General features: G+C 42.4%; 1 protein-coding gene across 2 annotated transcripts; it reads right to left on the bottom strand.

Moving 5' to 3' along the window:
• Positions 1 to 3,599: 3,599 nt before the first annotated feature.
• On the bottom strand, positions 3,600 to 17,975 carry LOC111595051 (homeobox protein araucan). Of its 2 annotated transcripts, XM_023308578.2 has the most exons (7): positions 17,498 to 17,975; positions 12,465 to 13,004; positions 9,164 to 9,279; positions 5,326 to 5,657; positions 4,047 to 5,247; positions 3,887 to 3,985; positions 3,600 to 3,820 (listed from the first exon to the last, which is right to left on the bottom strand). In XM_023308578.2, exons 1-6 carry the CDS (start codon positions 17,546 to 17,548, stop codon positions 3,970 to 3,972), a joined length of 2,256 nt encoding a protein of 751 aa, XP_023164346.2. In that variant the 5' UTR covers positions 17,549 to 17,975; the 3' UTR covers positions 3,600 to 3,820; positions 3,887 to 3,969. The 2 variants fall into 2 exon arrangements, with proteins under 2 accessions (XP_023164346.2, XP_023164347.2); XM_023308579.2 differs by lacking the exons at positions 12,465 to 13,004; positions 17,498 to 17,975 and adding an exon at positions 10,964 to 10,988.
• Between the last annotated feature and the right edge of the window lie 449 nt (positions 17,976 to 18,424).

Below are 18,424 nucleotides of genomic sequence, written 5' to 3' on the forward strand. Positions count from 1 at the left end.
CTGACTGGCAGTGTCTGTATATTTGTTCTCGTCTTGTTTCACTTAAATGACACTTTGCATTCTTGTAGCATCTTGAATCTTAGGCAAGCATCGCCAGTGGGTTAGCCTCCCTTTGTTGGGTCTGGCACAGCCCTTAGACGTCTAACGTCTAGCGTCTCTCGCTCGGCAATGCCTGCAAACAGACAAAACTCATCTACTGGAATTTCACTTTAATTATTTTCGGCAAATTTGTGTTCTTTGGTATGTTTATAATTGAGTGTGAATAGTCTCGATGAATATGAAAATTTGTGAAAATTTAATAAAACTTCTTCATGTGCTAGTCCCACCCGAAGCAGCAATGACTAATTGTTGTAATAGGCACAAGTATTTAAGCAATTTGCTAACCAAATATCCAAATATACGATATGAACGGAAGACATTTTTGAGCTTCAGCCAGGCGGATCAAATTTGTTGGAGGGTTTTTATTATTATTATTAATATGATAAGGGCTTAGAGTGCTTGAGGATTTTTAAGACAGAGCTCTGTGTGGGGACGTCTAAGAGGCCGAAACCAGAGATAGTAGTTAGGATTAGCTATTCTCTGAGCTCTGTGTGTGGACGTCTAAGTGGTCTGTACTGTAGTTAGTAGTTAGGATTAGCTATTCTTGTAACTTAAATAAATCCTAGACTGCTTCTATTAACTTAAAGGAATCAGAGATTACAGTTTGTTGTATTGCTCTAGAGCCTAACTAGACTGACCATAGAGCGCTTAAGTCACTAGTCGCTTGATCTTTATTCAACGAAATATATACTTAGTGGGCTTAGCCACGCCTAATTCTGATGTTTACATATGTATTATAATTTTCTTGCTTGAAGAGAATTGAATTGAATTGAAATACTTCTGCTCTCAAAGCGCTCTATATCTGTTCTAGAAATCTGTCATATTTCTGATATCAAGCTACAAAGCTGCGCCCAATTCTTATGCCAAACATGCACTTTGAACCTTTTAAATAATAGCTCTCTAATATCTAATAGTGCCTCAAAATGTCAATCATAAATAACCACGATTTTCACATCATGTTGAAGGATTGCCCACACACGTTTCGATTGACCAACTGGTCTCTAAGTATATTTACTATATATATATATAAATATATGTGTGTGTGTGTGGTTGTGTGTTTTATACGAAACGGGTTGCATGCAGCTGGGAAGTTAATGCGACAAGTTTCCAAATGGGTAACAATTTTCAAAGTGATTAATTCGCCTTGTGGCTGCCAACGTGATTTTGAGCATTGGATTGATTTATTGCCGCGAGACGTTAAGTGGATGCAAGATAAGTTAACTGTCGTATATCCTCACCGCTGGTGACCGATCCAGAAACAATGCTCAATCCGATTGCCTGCCGACTGCCAACTGGCGACTGGCAACTGCCAACTGCGGTTGCTGCAACAGCAACTGCGAGCCCTGCCTCAAGACGTTGCAGCTACTATAGTTTATGGCCCATAAATGAGATCGCTATACGAAGCGCAGGATCTGGACTTGGCTAGCTCACTGTCTCACTGTCGGGCCGACTGGCTGCGGCGATGGCATGTGATGCGATTAATTTAGCCGGCTTACTGATTGGCCGCATTTGTAATGGGAAATTTTATGCCCACTGCAGGTCGTTTAGCATTGTAAAACAACTCGTAAAGCGCATAAGACTGCATTATGGGAACTATGGGAACGGAACTAATATCCCGCTGATAACTTAAGACGCAGATAGACAGGGGGAGACGGTGAGAGGGAGAGAGAGTTGAAGAGGATTACATATAGAAACCGTTTAAGAAATTTGTATTAGGACTGCACGTGGCTTTACATGCCAGTTAAATACTTGACTATCTATGTAAAGTGTGTCAAACTAAAACCAAATTAATCACCTCAACTTACATCGTCATCGTCATCGTAATCGTCATCGGCCAAATACGTCGAAATTTATCGCAACTTATTGCCTTCAGCGGCTGTCAATTTCAATTCAAATGACAATTTGTTGCATAATCGAGAAACTGCTGAATGTTAATTTATCAAATGCCGATAGTCGTTACAAATTGTTCGGCTCCCCCCTGAAAACACCAGCCTCCACACACACACACACGCAGAGAGAGAGACTCCAAGTTGTAGACTTTGACAGCAAACGTTTTCTCTGTCGCGTAATTTATCGTGGCTGTGTGCCAAAACCTCGCTTCGTACTACAATAGGGCTTGTAGCTCACTGTACACATACATATATAGTAGGGGTATTCCGTTCTTTAAGCCTTCGGTATTTGTTTTCACACTCAACAGCTGCGGGAAACTAGCGATGCTTGACTTTAAATAAAAAAGACTATATTAAATACTGAAGATACACATATAACTTTTGCTTTCTGCTTCATGAAATTCCATTTGAGTATATGGAATATCTCTACTTCTATAAATCCCCAAATGTAGTACACAATGCACATTAAATTGCATTTAAGTTGTTCGCTTTCCACTCTTTATTTGCCCCGACTTTTTGCTGCTCGTTTGCATTAATGCGATTTTTTTAATGTACATGTCTCTGGCTTTCAGCTCAGCTACAAATGACATTTGGGTACATGTCTCGATGTAATGAATTATAATATGTAATTTATGTTAATTTCACTCGGCAAAGAAAAAACTGCAAAGTTGTAAAGGTAATTAGCTCTGATTTAAATGAAAACTTTGCAGCTAGACTGGCGCACGTTTAAAGGCAGTCAGCTCAACGGGCATCGATTGTACCTACGCTAGGTACAATGTTAGGTACACATATTGCATCCTTTTTTGTACAGAATTGATTCTTTAAACACTCAAGTCAACTGAGTAATGAGTATGAATTTCTGATAGCTCCATCTTCATCTCTATCACAAAGTTTGTAGTACTAGTTGCAGTAAAAGTAGGAAAGGTACATTGTAAACCGTCAGGTACATTGGTATTCTTTATGTATTCAACTGATCTCTGAAAGAAATGTGCATTTTATTTCCCATAACTCAGTCTTTATCGTCATCAATAACCAAATGTACCAAAGGTAAAATAAATGTACTAAAGGTACATTGTATGCAGTGGCAATATATGTTTTTACCTTAATCATCACAGATATCTTTGAAATATGTAAGAATTTCTCAGATTTCTCTTAGCTTTCATCAATTTCTATTTACTTACATTTATTTAAGTTAGCTGTAACAAAACCGTACCAAAGGTACATTGTAAACAGTAGCTATAGCTCATGCTCTGAGCAGATGTCTCCAATTTATAACGTTTTATGATAAGCTCAGAAATACTTGAGTAATTATACTTTACATCACAAGATGCCTTAACTCTTAGGTACATTAAAACACGCTCTTACACTTAACATGTACCTTTCACATCACATGCCCAAAAAACGCGAGCCAGCAATAAAACCACATAATTTGTTAGGATTACAAAGATTTATTTTGTATTGAACGAGCTTTAAATTAGTTTTAATATTATGAATTTTTAGAGAACTATTGAACTATTGTTTAATTTGTTTTTCTTTTAATTTGAAGTCTGTTAAACAATGTAAAATTTATCACAGTTTATAATCTTAATACTAAGTGCTTAAGTGTGTCTGTATACAATTACAATGCGGTTTACAAAAGAAGCTGTCCCTAATAATGCTTACATCTGATATAGTTTAAGACAATGCACGGCTTTTCTTTATTAATATTATTATTAAGTTGTAGTTGTTTTGGTACATCTGTACCAATGTGGTATATATATATATGCGTGTTTATATATATTAAGTGTTAAATATTACACAATCAAATTACGTTGTTGCACGAGCCCAGGAATCTGCAGAGATAATTAGACTTCAGTGGAAATAACTGTAAAATTCAATATAGAAATTTCAGATCTTACCTAAGTTATGTTATATACATGTGTGTGTGTGTATGTGTGTGTATATACGATATTGCAAATACATAAGGTCTTTGTCCCACTGTCTAGACGGACGTCAGGCTAAAGGAAATTCGCAAGTCAAATATTGTTTATGTACATGGACTATTTTGAGTAAGTGTACCTCTTGAAGAGCGGCTTGAACATGTTGTCCGTGGTGCGCTGCAAGTGGGGCGAGGAGGAGCTGCTGCTGGCGCTGCTGTTGCCGCTGCTGTAGTCGTCCCTGTGGTGGCTCGCCGGGTAGTCGTAGTCGTTGAGGCGCGTGGAATAGTTCATGGGGTAGTTGCAGCCGGGATTGCCGTAGGCGGCATTACTGCTGCGACAGGTAGCGGTCATAGGGATTTGAGAAGCGGTAGGCAGCAGACTCAAAGCTCCGCTCAACACCTTCATATTCGGCGGAGTTTGGGGTGGAGTATCGGGTTGGGCTTCGGGAAACCCCATCGCCATCGCCCGCTGACTCGCTGTGGATTGAGATGGCTGCGACTGACGCACCGCTGGGTATGGCCCCGATGCCGGCGACTCGGCCAGGCCCAGGCCCAGACCCAGGCCCAGGCCCAATCTCATGGCCTCGCTCGCATTTGGGTTTGCCGTAGTAGGGATGGTAGGCGTATGCGTGCCGTTGGAGCTGCTGCTGCTGTGCAGGCCACTGGGACTGTAGGGGACTGCACTGTTCGTGCTCGTAGTATGAAGCTGCTGCGTCGTAGCCCCTAGAAAACCCCCGTAGGCCGTGGTATGCGCTCTCACATACGGCGTTCCGTTGAACAGGTGGCTGCCCATCGCCAGCGGCTGTTGCTCCATCTGCAGCTGCTGCTGCTGCTGTTGGTGCTGGTGCACCTGGGAGGTAGCCATGCCCAGACTCTCCTGTTGGGACTGCGGATGCAGATGGCGCTGCTGCTGCTGCATAGACTGCTGCTGCTGCTGCTGTTGTGGCATCAATTGCCCTGGGCCCATGCATGCCGGTGGCGGGGTCTTGCAGGCAACTGTGTCGGCCAAGCTCCAGATTTTGGGCTTCGTGGCTGGAATCGGCACTCCACAGTCCCGGCCTAGCTGGTTTTTTGGATCGCTATGCTCGCTGTGCTTGCTGGCCATGGCCAGGCCGCTCTCACCCGCATGGAAGGCAGCTGGCAGCACCGTCTGTTGCGGCTGATAGTAGGCGGGATGTTGATGATGATGATGATGATACGGATTGTATGCTGCCGGATGGCTGCTTCCGCTGCCACCATGATAGCCAGCCGATGGATAGCCGAAGCCAGCACGCAAAATATTCGCTTGACCAAGACTCTTTTGGTCCTCGTCGATGAGGTCCTCCTCATCCTTGGCCACATCTATACAGAGAGAGAGGGAGAGAGAGAGAAAAACAATGTTCAGCTACAGCTGCCTGGAATACCTGTGCAATGCACTACCTTTGGCCAAGCTGCCGCCATGCGAATCCTTGCTGGACTCCACATCATCCTTGTCCTTCTCATCATCCGACACCATAGCATCGTCGTCGTCATCCGTGCGATTCTTTGGCTCCCAGGTCATCTTGTTCTCCTTCTTGAGACGCCGACGCGCATTCGCAAACCACGTCGAGACCTGAGTCAGCGTCATCTTTGTGATAATCGCCAGCATGATCTTCTCACCCTTGGTGGGATATGGATTCTTCTTGTGCTCGTTCAGCCACGCCTTCAGCGTCGCCGTCGATTCACGTGTGGCATTCTTGCGACGTGCGGCCAAGTCGTAGCTGGCTCCATAGCTGAAAGAGACATGGGGAGAGACACAGAGAGAAAGAGAGAGAGAGACAAACTGGTTAGTGTAATGGTCAAGGCATGTATTTTTTTCTATTACACTGCGCTACAACGAACAAACATGAAAATTCATTAAAAATGCGAACAATTTAAATTGATGCTTTCATATGCAGAGCTAGAGCCGTGCACCACCCACAGCTGCCACACCTCCAGTGTAGTACAACGTCAAAATATTGTAAAACATAGTTGTGAAACAGCGCACAACAACAGCAACAACGACGACAACAACAACAACAACAACGAGAACAACACTCAACAATAACGAGGACGACAACGCCATAAGCGTATGGTCAACTTTTGGGTTTGGGTATGCAACTGGGAAACCGAGTCGGATGCAGCAGGAGCAGGAGCAGCAGCAGCAGCAGGAGTTGGAGCTGGACTCCTAGCCGAGCCGGAGCCCAGTTATTGCGTTTGCATTTTTATCCAGCTCGCCTTCACCCACAGCTGCGTTGCTCCAAAGCTCTGCTAGCTAAATAAAGCCACCCCCAACCATGCGTACGTCCAGCTGCAACTCATCTGTGCAACAGCTCCCCAGAGAGCCGACAGCATTTTCTTTTTTTTTTTGTTCTGCTTTTCTCTTTGGTTTTTTTTTGTTTTGTTAATTTTTCATGGGATTTTTATGGTGCCGCAGAATCAACAGTTTGTGCGGTGAATTTTACAACAAGATAAAGAAGGAAACTGTGCTGGCAGCCTCGGAAGCTGCTGCGGACTCGTTGGTGTCGTTGTCCTGCCCCCATTTCGCTGCGCATCCTTTACATTTTTATTTTCGTTTTTTGCGGTAAGCTGAATCTAAAAAAAGGCCAAGCAATGTGCACGATTTTTATGCAGCGTCGAAGTTGATGTTTGAGTTTTTGCCATTATTGTCTGGCACAAGGACGTTGGGCACTCGCAAATTTGTTCGCTCACAGTGCTGCTCGTAAGTAAGTTGCCAGCCCGGATAGCCCCAGTCTAAAGTCTGCAAAAAGGATGTAAATGCTGCCGCTTAAAGCTTTCGATTTGCTTAACTCAACCAAGGAGACAAATTCAATCCTATTCAATTTTCTTAGAAAAAAAAACTTTTCTAAAAGTTTTGCAACTATGTAAAAAGCAAAATGCAGTTAAAGGGGACAAATCTTTTTGTTAATGGTGAGATATATATATATATATATTGAATATAATATATTGTGCAAAATATATCTTTTAAGGTGTCTCTCTCAGCTTCGCCACCCTCTTTAAGCACTCAAATTAAAATGGATTTTGATTTTTTGGACTATGAGTGCCGATAAGAGCTGGCTACTCAAGATTCTTTTATTATAACTTGCTTTGCAGAAAATATTAAAATAATAAATATACTTTTTTATTGAGATACTGAGAAGATTCTGTTAAACGCGGAAGCTTGCATATGGATAGAGGTTTTTATTTATCTGCCAAAGTAGAAGCTACAAATTTTGTTTTTATGACAATTTCTTAATTTCTCGCAGGCTACAAAAATTGAGAGAACAGCATATGCTGTTTAGGAATATATTTACTGCATATAACTATGATATATAAGAGATCTGCTTAAAAAGTAATTTTTGCCTTTTTCAAAAATTATTGATTCATTCATTCATGACTATTTATTGCGTTGCAGCCCCCTTCAGATAGTAGATAGATCCTCATCAACTTTTTTGCAATCCTCGACATTTTTTTTTATCTCGTTTTAAATAATTAAGAATTTAGGTGCAATAAATAAAGAAAGGTAAGTGATCCAGATACTGTACTATACTATGCTTTACTATACTATACTAGACTAGACTATACGACCCGTAAAGACCTCTAACAAATCTTGCATATTATAATCAAGCTTCAACAACAAAACGAAACGAGCATGCTAAATATAGCTTGCGCACCTGTGCAAGGTATTTAATAGTCGTTGTAGAGTTGTTTTTTTTTTTCTTTTATTTTCTTTTTGTTATTTGTTGTATTCACGTTGTTTTTATTGCCTTTGCAATTTGCTTAAGCATCTTATGAACGTTAAAAACAAATGTTACGATTTCTGTAATTTGGTGCACGAAAGCTGAGTGAACAGCGCAGTTGGCGATTAGTTCCTGCCGTATTATTATCGCGTAGGCTGACCGTAACTGGCGGATGCAGCCGCAGCACATGCAGCTGTATCTATGTGTGTGTGTGTGTGTGTGTGTTTATGTGTGTGTTTAGTGCGCTTTTGTTCTCTAATGTTTAACAATTTGACGAGCACAAGCGTTCATTTGTTGCTAATTGCCACGCATTCTATTTTCTATTTTTGCAGTGTATGAGTGTGTCTGTGTGTGTTGGCGTGTTGGTGTGTGCTCGGCTTATAAGCCTGAGTCTGCGAGCTCGACCGCTGCCCATAATCTTGTTAACAAATCGAATTCTTGTTCACACACAAACAAAACCAAAAACAATAACAGCCACGTCGCCAAAGTTTTTATATAAAAGTATATAAAGTATATATGTATATATGCATATGTGTGTCTGTATGCAATTTAATTTTAGTTGGCAATTATAATTACATGTTGTTGTTGCTGTTGTTATTATCTGTGAGTAGCAATTTACAGCAATGAACACATATTTTAAACAAATAATGCCAAGCACGACAAGTGACATTGGCTCCAAATGGACGCGCGGCGGCAGAGCACTTTATGCCCAACCACCCACACACACGCACTCACTCTGCCTAGCTCCCTCTCCCTCTCCCTCTCTCTCTCTCTCGCGCTGGCTCGTTCTTCTTTTAAATGTCTGTCAAACGTGTGTACTCTCGCTCAATATGGCGGCCAACATGGCGTTCATTTACTCACACCTATTGCTGGCTTCACTCAGAGCCAGAGCCATAGTCACTGCCCAGACCCGGTCCCCAGTCTCAGTCTTAGTTGCAGTCGCAGTCGCAGTCTCATTCCCTGTTGCAGCTCAGCTTTCATGAGCTTTACGCACGCAACGTTCATGGGGCAAGCGCGACGGCAGTTGCAGTTGCAGTTGCAGTTGCATGTCCGTTGACTGTCCGCTGCAACGTATCCGTGTCAATATTCTGCTGCCGCTGCTGCTGTAGCTGATGCGTGTGCCTCACATACATATGTGTGTGTCTGTATGTATAAGAGAACACACACAGCCCACTGTGGCGTGCAATTAACTGCGATTATTTTCGCCGCAATCATAAATAAATAATTTCGCGCGCTCTAGCAATTTTCACAATTCAAATTTTATTATCGCCGCTGTCTGGCTGGCTGGCCAGACTCTGTCCCTCTCCCTGTCGCTTTCGCTGTCTGTCCCCAGCGACTCGCAATTAAATTCAAATCAATTTGAAGTACTCGCAAATATATTTAACAATTAATTATGGGCGCACAATTGCTTTTGATTTGCCCCAGCCCCAGCCCCAGCCCCAGCCGAAGGCCCAGCTCCAGTGCCTGCCACAATCATTTATATGCCTCATATATGTATAGCGAAACTTTCCATAACTTACCCATATGCAGACATTGGATCGTAGGAGTAATAGCCCGTCGTTGGCTGCAGCCCAGCTGAGGTCCAGGCGCCCATTTCGCTGCCAGCTGCTGAGTCCTTTAAGCCGTAAGGATTGCTCTGAAATGATTGCAGTCAAGGATAAATAATTATGATTTGATTGCATAGAGTTTATATAGAATATATATATTACTAAAATTTAATTCTCAAGCTACTTTTAGAATCAAAAAGAATGCTCTGTCCAAAATTCACATGATTTGTATTGCGCTTTGAAGCTATACAACACAACTTCAATCAATTTTTTGATTGACTGCAGTTACTTGAGTTACTTAAACTCTTCATATACATAACTTCTACCTATAAATCTCAGCATTTAGCTATCCTTTGAAACCTAAAGAAGCTACTATCCATATACCACCCTAGCTCTACCTCTAGCCCCTAGCCACAGTCTATACATCACAGCATCAATCACTCTTTTGACTGATTGTATTCATTTATACATATATGTAAAACCTCTTCTAAATACAGTTAAAACAACAAATTTACTAAACAAAATTTAATTCTAATTATTTATTTAATAAATTTATGTTGTTTTCGGTTCGACCTTAGACTAATGTGATGCATAAGGCATAGGAGCTAGAGACAAAATGATTTTCCCACAGTATCCACAAAAAAGTTGACGATTTTGTTAACATGGAATTTATAATTTGGCAACATATTTTGCCATGAAACAAGCGTGCGCTGACGTTGACCATATTTTATAGCCAGACAGAATGATGTGTATCCAAAAACATAATTTAGACCAACAACTCAGACAGAGAGAGCGAAACAGAGACAGAGAAGCCAAGCAGCAATCGACAAAAAATAAGCTGGAACTGCGATTATTGTCGTTATGGGTTCGAACAGTCTTAATTTTAATATTGGAAGCGTATGGCCGCCGTATGACCTTATAGATGCCTTCTTTTTGGCGATTTATGAGCGACAACTATTGGCCACAGATCGGGGCCCAGATGGGCCAGTTGGGTCGAGTCTAGCGGCGAATCTGGTTGGCCGAGCCGACTGCTCTTTTGTTTAGACTCTTGATTTATGAAATGGCATTAACATTTTTAATTGCTTAACATCATGTATGCCATTGTTTATTAATTTTTTAACTCACCTTTTGCCGACGCCGACGCCGACGTCGGAGTGACAAATATATTTATCGAAATGTCATTCGATCGAAATGTATATATATATATATATATATATATAAATGAGTTGGAAAACAGGGAAACAGGTATCGGATATGATATCGTTGACTCTCTATCTACATGGCCTGCGCATTTCATATCAAACGAAGGCCGACCGAAAACATGAACTCTGATTTACGAGATTGTCTGCCAGCTGCCTCTGCTGCCTGCTGCCTGCTGCCTGCTGCCTGCTCAATATTATATGAACAACAGTTAAATGTCAGCAGATCTTTCACACTCCATGCTATCTATGAGTAGAACCAATTTCTAACTGCCTCGCCTCCCGCGTAGCCTCCCTCGACTTCTTATCGCGCGCTGAATGTGCGAACGCGCAGCCAATGATATTTTCTTAATTAAAAGAGAACCCGGATAAGAGCGTACCCAGCGCTCAGGTGCATATGCCAGGTGACAGCCAGGCCAGGCCGCCAGAGAGGCGGAGGGGCCACGGCAACGATTCACTTTGAATTTCCTGTTCTTGTAAATAACAATTTAACATGACACATTGGTAGCTGCTTATTTGGTATCACGCAGAATGCTTCTCCCTTGCGCTCGCAGTTTCTCACTTTTTACTTAACTTTTTTTTTATTTTTGGAGGAATTACATAAAAGACTTGTTTGGGCATTATTACGTTAACAATTGGGCCAAGACATCGTGTATATCTTGAGAGTGAAATTACAAAGAATTTTAACTTTAAGCAACGAGAACTTTTCTGAAAAGTGAATGAGAAAGAAACTTGAAAGTCTTTTATACATATATATATAAACCTGAAATTCTATTTGAATATATGTAACCATATATATCGCATATATATCGCATAGAATAGAAAGTAAACATATACAAGAAAAGCTTTTAGTTGATATTTCTATGCGATATATAAGCTTTCGTTTTTTGTATAAGATATTTCGAAAGCTTAACAAGAATATTTATATTATATAATATAATTTTATTATCTCCAAGCAATCTATATATTATATTATATGAAGTAACTATTTTAATTAAAAATTCAAGAATTTGTATACGAATATCTTTAATGAAGACCTAACAAAATATTAAAACAAATATATTTTATTCAAATTTTGTAAAGATTGAAATTAAGTTTGAAGAAAATTATTTAAAGCAAATGCTGCATCTACAGACCCGCAACGGACTCGTGACAAAAGCTTTTAAGACCTACTTCAGCTAACATTTCGATTCAATTTTCACAATGAAAAGCCCTTTTCAGTATTCATAAATGATTTTCAATAAGCCAAACAATATTCAAATATATATAGTTCTAGACTTTATTTAGAGAAGAGCTAACTGATTGGCCTATTAATTGGTAGCTTGTAGTTCGCTACAAAGGCCAAATATTTATGTTGTTTGTTTGTGCTGTCCACAGCTAAATGTGTATGCTTGTCTACAGCTCCAGCTCCAGCTCCAGCTCGAGCTCCAGCTCGAGCTCCGCTGCCCTCTCGAAGCTCGGGTATGTCATCTAGTATGTCATTTAAAACTGTGTGCATGTTGGCCGTGTACATTTCTGTGGTCACTTAGAAAATACAAAGGGCACAAACACACACATACACACACTCTCCTGTGTGTGTGTGCTTGAATGAGATGCATACAAAAGCATAAGCTCGATTAGCCCACACATACAAATGCATGGCGAGCTTCATCTGGGAGTGTAATTGAGGCCATGGGGCAATATGTTTTGTTTCCAATGATTTTGCCTTTCGTTGCGCAAAGTATCGAATATCACAATGGTAGTCAGCACAAGAGAAAGAGACAGCAGGTGCGAGAGAGATAGCGATAGAGAGAGTGGGCGCGCGAGGGAGAGAGCCATAAACTTCGATACAAGCTGTAGCTGCGACTAAATGAGGTTTGACTGAGCTTCAGTCAGCCATAATGATAATTCGATTTACTCGACTACATTGACAAGCCGTTGTTGTATACCCTTTCCCTTGAACTGGAACTCGCCCTGCTCGATGCCTCCCCGCCTTGCCTGCTTTGTTTGAGGTCTTTGGCAACGTCTGCCCGCTGACTACACAATTAAAGTCATATGTGGAGATAATCCATTTAGCCGTCTTGGCTTTCACTTACCAGCGGCGAGTAGAAGGCGGAGCTGTCTACGCCAATGCTCTGGTAGGGGTTCTGATCCGTCGATGGATATGGCGAGCCATAGACCCCGACGCTGGCCGCCGGCAGGCGCGAGTAGCTGGATAGCGCCAGGCGAGCTGAGTCGTATTGACAGGAGCAGACTGTCTGGCCAGAGACCGGGTCGGTCATAATGGGACGGCCGTTCTCGCAGCAGGAGCTGCCCGTTGTAGGCGTTGTGCCCACAGCGCTGCTGTCCAGGGAGCCACCGGTAATCGCATCGGGGCCAGCGACAGCGCCAGCCACAGCTGATCCCGTGGCCGCATTTGAGTTCTGCGAAAGCGCATCGGGACTAAGAGCGCCCGTTGAGGCATCGCCCCCTCCAGCTCCGGCACCGCCACCTCCGCCGCCCGGCTGTTGCTGGCTCGCCTGACAGTCGGCACCACCCGTGGGGCTCAGAGCCGGCGCGTTTGTCATCACCAATGAAGATGCATTCACGTTCGCCGAGACATCTTCAGGTGTCTGCGCCACATTCGGCGGCAGGAGCTGCAAAATACCAAAAGAAAGAGATGGCAAACATTAAGACGATTGACTGAGAGCATTGGAGAGCATGTGTGGAGACATGTGTCCCATTATCTTTGCACCACTTCATTTCAAGCGAGCGACCAGCTAAAGACTTCATTTAAAGTGGAAAAATTGTCACCCTCTTCAGATCCGGATTCTGATTCTGATTCAGATCCGTTTACAGATCTCTCAACTGCTTGCTTAGATAATTTTAATATAAACAACAGATTCAATTCAGCTGCTTATCAACTACTAATGCGTGTCGAGTCGAACCGAGCTGAAGTCCAGCTATCTTCCGCTGGCCACTGGTTTACATAATTAATGAATGTTTATCAAGGCGATTCGAACTTCATTTCAATTCCAAACACCAATAGAAAATGCATTCAGATAAGCAGCGAAGTCGTCAAAGACACTCGACTGACTCAACTGCTTAGTCTCTTCAGCTCAGCGTAGACCTGAGTGGTTTTTGTTACCTGCGGCCACTTCAACGCTATCTCGATATCATTTTCAGTTCAATTATTATAATTAAAAATATTAATTTTTTGATATTTTCAGGGATTACTATCTATAAAGCATATATTTGTTATTGGACTAAACAACGTGTTGAACAAGTTTTAATTAAATAGGAGTAAAAAAAGTATAAGCGATATAAGAAGTATAAGAGATATCAGAGATATAAGGGATATAAAAGAAATAAGAGATATATATTCTGTATTCCGTATTCCATATTCCATTTTCCATATTCCATATGTCATATTCCATATTCCATATTTATTTTTTCATATTCCAGTTTCCATATTCCATATTCCATATTCCATGTTCCATGTTCCATATTCCATGTTCCATGTTCTATGTTCCATGTTCTATGTTCCATGTTCCATGTTCCATGTTCCATGTTCCATGTTCCATGTTCCATGTTCCATGTTTCATGTTTCATGTTTCATGTTCCATGTTCCATGTTCCATGTTCAATGTTCCATGTTCCGTGTTCCATGTTCCATGTTCCATGTTCCATGTTCCATGTTCCATGTTCCATGTTCCATGTTCCATGTTCCACGTTCCATGTTCCATGTTCCATGTTCCATGTTCCATGTTTCATGTTTCATGTTTCATGTTTCATGTTTCATGTTTCATGTTTCATGTTTCATGTTCCATGTTCCATGTTCCATGTTCAATGTTCCATATTCCATATTCCATATTCCATATTCTATATTACACATGTCATAAATATATAAAAATTAATATTTCTTTGCAGAACAAGTTAGGAATCTCTTCCTCATAGACTTGTTTCCTTCTAATGAGGAGGCAATACCAGATCTGCTATTTACATATGTTCCTGGAACACTTGATGAATAGACATGATGTGGTCTCTCGCAGTGGATTGCTTGGACGAGTGTTTGCACTTGGCGCTAGGCTCCAGTTCGACGAACGATCAACAGAGTTCATAAATATGGATGGACGTATAATGAGCGTGCTGCAACGTGTAGACCAGGCAGGGATGGAGGAGGGGAAGGACGGAAGGCCGGTCGTAAGTTTAATTTGAAAAATCGACAGAAGGCCCCATTACACGATCGCACGATAACATATTGTAAGCGAATATGGTGTTAACACACAATCAGCGCCAGGGGCGATGGGCTACAGTACAGAAGCTGCGCTTGTGGCCGGAGCTGTGATCTTATAATCCTGCAACCGATTAATCTGTCCGCCATATTTGCCACATCGATGGCTGCCCATTGACGGATTGCTGTAACGTCGGCTACATCAATTACCCCAGCCAAATCGATTTAAAGTGCAGCAGCCGAGCCGCAACGCACTGGGAGCTTCGATGATGTTCACCATCTTGGAGCGTTACGCCAATGGCATGCGCCAGCCGCTTGGCCATGGCAATTAATATGCAAAATGCGAGCCAAGCCCAGGAACCCAGACACGGGCAGGCCCGAAAGACCCAAAGACCAGACAGCTCTGTCCAAGATGCCAGAAATCAATGAGGGTGTGGCAGGCAACGCTTGCAGGCCGAAACACCGAAGATGAAGAAGATGGGGCAGCTGTACACGTCGAAATGCTTCTGAAAATTGCCGCGGGACAATCTGCGAAACGAGGCCCGCTTTAATTTTTTGCAGAGTGTTTTCGCAATACATCGATAAACCTATAATTAAGTTGAAATACTTTGCTGATGGACAGCTACAAATTGATCGAATGCCGTCCAGCGACTATCAGACTAGCCCAAAGGTCATACACGTATATATATATATTGCCTTGGCTTGGCTTACAGCTCCCGTCGTTGTGGCCAAAGTCATAATTATCCTGAAATCATTAACATAATCTGTCGATTGTCTGAGATACCTGAACAGACACAGGCACCGGCACCAATGTTGCCTAATTTTATAAATATAGAGTCAAGGTAAACTACGTGAAATAGATTTCATCCTGATTTCATAAATTAATAGAAAATATTGCTGAAAATAAAGCTGAGTGAGATGAAATAATGACTCAGCCGCCGAGCGTCGGGGTCGGCCGAGGTCTGTCCGCGTATATCAAAGAACAACCATTAATCAAATTTCAACAAATGATTGATTCAATGTTATTTTTTTATGTCGCGCTTTTTAATTAGTGAAAAATAAAAATGCGCATCAAAAAACTGCGAATAAAGCAAAAAGAGAGAGAGAGAGAAGGCAAAGACAGAGGACAGGACATTCGGCCAATCCACTGGCCAGTTCCCAGGCAGACAGCAGCCGCTCTCTCACACACAGAATATATGAGAATTATGACAACTGATCTGATAGGCGACACCATATAGGGAGCTCTATGCGAATGGGCAGATTCCGCATGCATTATTCATGAGTGCAGTGCAGCATCCAATGGGCAGCAAGTTGACTGCGTAAAAAGGAAGCTGTAGCTGTAGCTGCAGCTCGAAGGAAGCGCCAGCTGAGACCCACTCCGTTGTCATGGACATGGACAACATCGTCTCGCTGGCCCAGAGCTCGTTCACTCTTTCTCTCTCTATATCTGATAAGATCTCTGCGCGGCCTTGCTGCGCGGCCCATGTGTGTGCACTACCAATTTCTGTGAATCGCAAAATGCGCACAGAGCTCAATGATCTAATCTCGACTGTTGCATCTGCTGCGTCTCCGGTACGAGGCCAGTGGTCTGGCTGGCTGACTGGTTGGCCTGCCTGCCTGCCTACCTGGCTGCTCCCCCTCCTCCTACTCCTCCTCCTCCCACTCCTTCACTTCCGCAGATAACCAAGTTGATAGTGGAACTGCAAGCGCCACATGATGCGAAAGCCCGACTCCAGTCGGTAGCTACGAGCAATGGGAATGCAGCGCAATGTAAAGTAGATCACATCGTCGTGGCCCGCTTGTCGCCGCGTCGGTCGGCCGATCTGTCTGTCGATCGCTTGGCCTGGACGCTCGATCGATGTTTGCCCGCCCGTCTGATGTCGGACCTCCGGTAGCCGCCACTGATGCCACTATCGGTGTGGCTCCATCTGTGCTGGGCCTGCAGCTTCTTCAGCATCTTCGCTCTCATTGACTGCCTGCTCACGTACTCGTGAGCGCATGCGCAGGCGCATTCCCAGAGCCTGCTCTGAGCTGTCACTTTACGGTTATAAATTTTATGATTTACGATCGTTGCAATTGAATTTTATTGACTTTTCAACAGTTTCACATGCTCAACACTGACCACAGCGCCTGTGCCTGAGAGAGTGTGTGCTTGAGAGTGCGTGTGTGCGTGTGTGTGTGTGTGTGCGTCTGCTTGCCACCTCCCACTCTCGCCTGGCCCCTTTGATCAAGTCCCTAGCAGCCTCTGCACTTGCCTTGGCATTGTATGAGAAAGAATCCTTGTTTTCGACTAGATCTTGTGAACTGAATTCTTAATATTGTCTGCTGATAGAACTTGACTGTTTTAATTTCCCATTTGTATTTCCAACTGGTTTTTCTAATATATATTTTTTTAACATATTATTTGATTACGCATATGTGTTGATCGAATCTATCATAGTGAAGAGAATATATATCCCCATAAAATATACTTATTGGACTGATTCTTTCTGATTCTATTATGAGTAGATTATCATGGTATGTATAGAATTCTTAATAGAACTTTCTTTATTACTATGGATTATGGTAATCAAGAACTTGAATAAATTAGTTGAATCTATGTCAATATTTTTATAATATGTTATAATATTAAGCCATGAAAATGCATTATTTTAAATCATATAAATTAATAGAAAAATTATAATAAACAAAATATATCTTTGATTATATTAGATATTAGCTGAAGCTAAGAAAATTTCTTCAGCTACCACTTATATAATATTATAGAAACTTATCAAAAAGCTACCTAACATTTCTCCAAATACTATTTCTGGTTTTAAGAACATTAACTTAATACCTAGCCAAACTATCAGTACAATGTACTTCTCATATATTTAAACATAGTTTATATTACAAGCAATTAAATTTGTTAACCCACCTGTGAGGCCGACGGAAAACCGCCGTATCCAAATTGTGTGTAGGCGGCCATTGCCAGAGAGCAGCACAAGTTTCAGCTTAGTTAAAAGTTGTATTAGTTTATTGAGTTGTTTTTAATGATTGGTATTAAGTTTAATCGTTTGTGTGGATAGCACTGCTGTTGTCTTTCGAATCAATTCGTGATTCAGTTCACTTCTTCTGGTTGCTGTTCAATGTGACAATTTTACCGTTGGTTAACACAGGCATAAACAAAATTCTAAACACGAGACTCAGTTGAGCACAATGAAGGTGCGGGCGGGCGAGCGACCGAGCGACAGACCAGAATCAACATTGGGATTATTGAGCGTAGCAGCGACTGGCGACGACGACGACGACGACAACAATACCGACATAAACATAACCATAACAATTGCAACGCTTATCCGCACACAGACACAGACGCACGGCTACACAGCTAAAGCTACAGCTACAGAGACAGATACAGATACAGATGAACAGCCACTGGCACAGATACAGATACAAATTTTAGCTGCACGCAAACGCATACGCAAAAAACGAAACGGAGTCAGCGACAACGGCAACGACAGCGACGGCGACGGTGACAGCGACGGTTGCGCGCTCCAGATGTTCACCTATGTACGTTCGAACACGAACTGGTTGCGGATGGTTACTCACAACCGGCACGAGAGCTAATACGAATGCCGTTGCTTGCGACTCAGTTCGCATTCCGTTGCAATCTTGTTGTGCAGGGCTAGAGCGAGACGACGCTACTCTCTCTCACTGGCGCACTCCAACTAGAATGGAAATGCTGTTTAACGCGACGCTGGAAATGTGCGGCAACGCCCTCTGTGCTTTGCTACTGGCGGTGGTGGTGGTGTCGACTATATCGTTCCAGCGCGCACACACACACGCACACAAACACTCGCTA

This window comes from Drosophila hydei, unplaced genomic scaffold (genome assembly GCF_003285905.1).
Source record: "Drosophila hydei strain 15085-1641.00,03,60 unplaced genomic scaffold, DhydRS2 tig00000001-arrow-pilon, whole genome shotgun sequence".
NCBI lineage: Eukaryota > Metazoa > Arthropoda > Insecta > Diptera > Drosophilidae > Drosophila > Drosophila hydei.

Bases quoted from the DNA above. Each gene is read 5' to 3' on its own strand.
- LOC111595051 (XM_023308578.2), bottom strand. From the start codon at position 17,548: ATGGCCGCCTACACACAATTTGGATACGGCGGTTTTCCGTCGGCCTCA. The intron at 13,005-17,497 runs GTGGGTTAACAA...GGTATTTTGCAG, and splicing joins GTTTTCCGTCGGCCTCACAG to CTCCTGCCGCCGAATGTGGC. The intron at 5,658-9,163 runs GTAAGTTATGGA...TGTCTCTTTCAG, and splicing joins GATCCAATGTCTGCATATGG to CTATGGAGCCAGCTACGACT.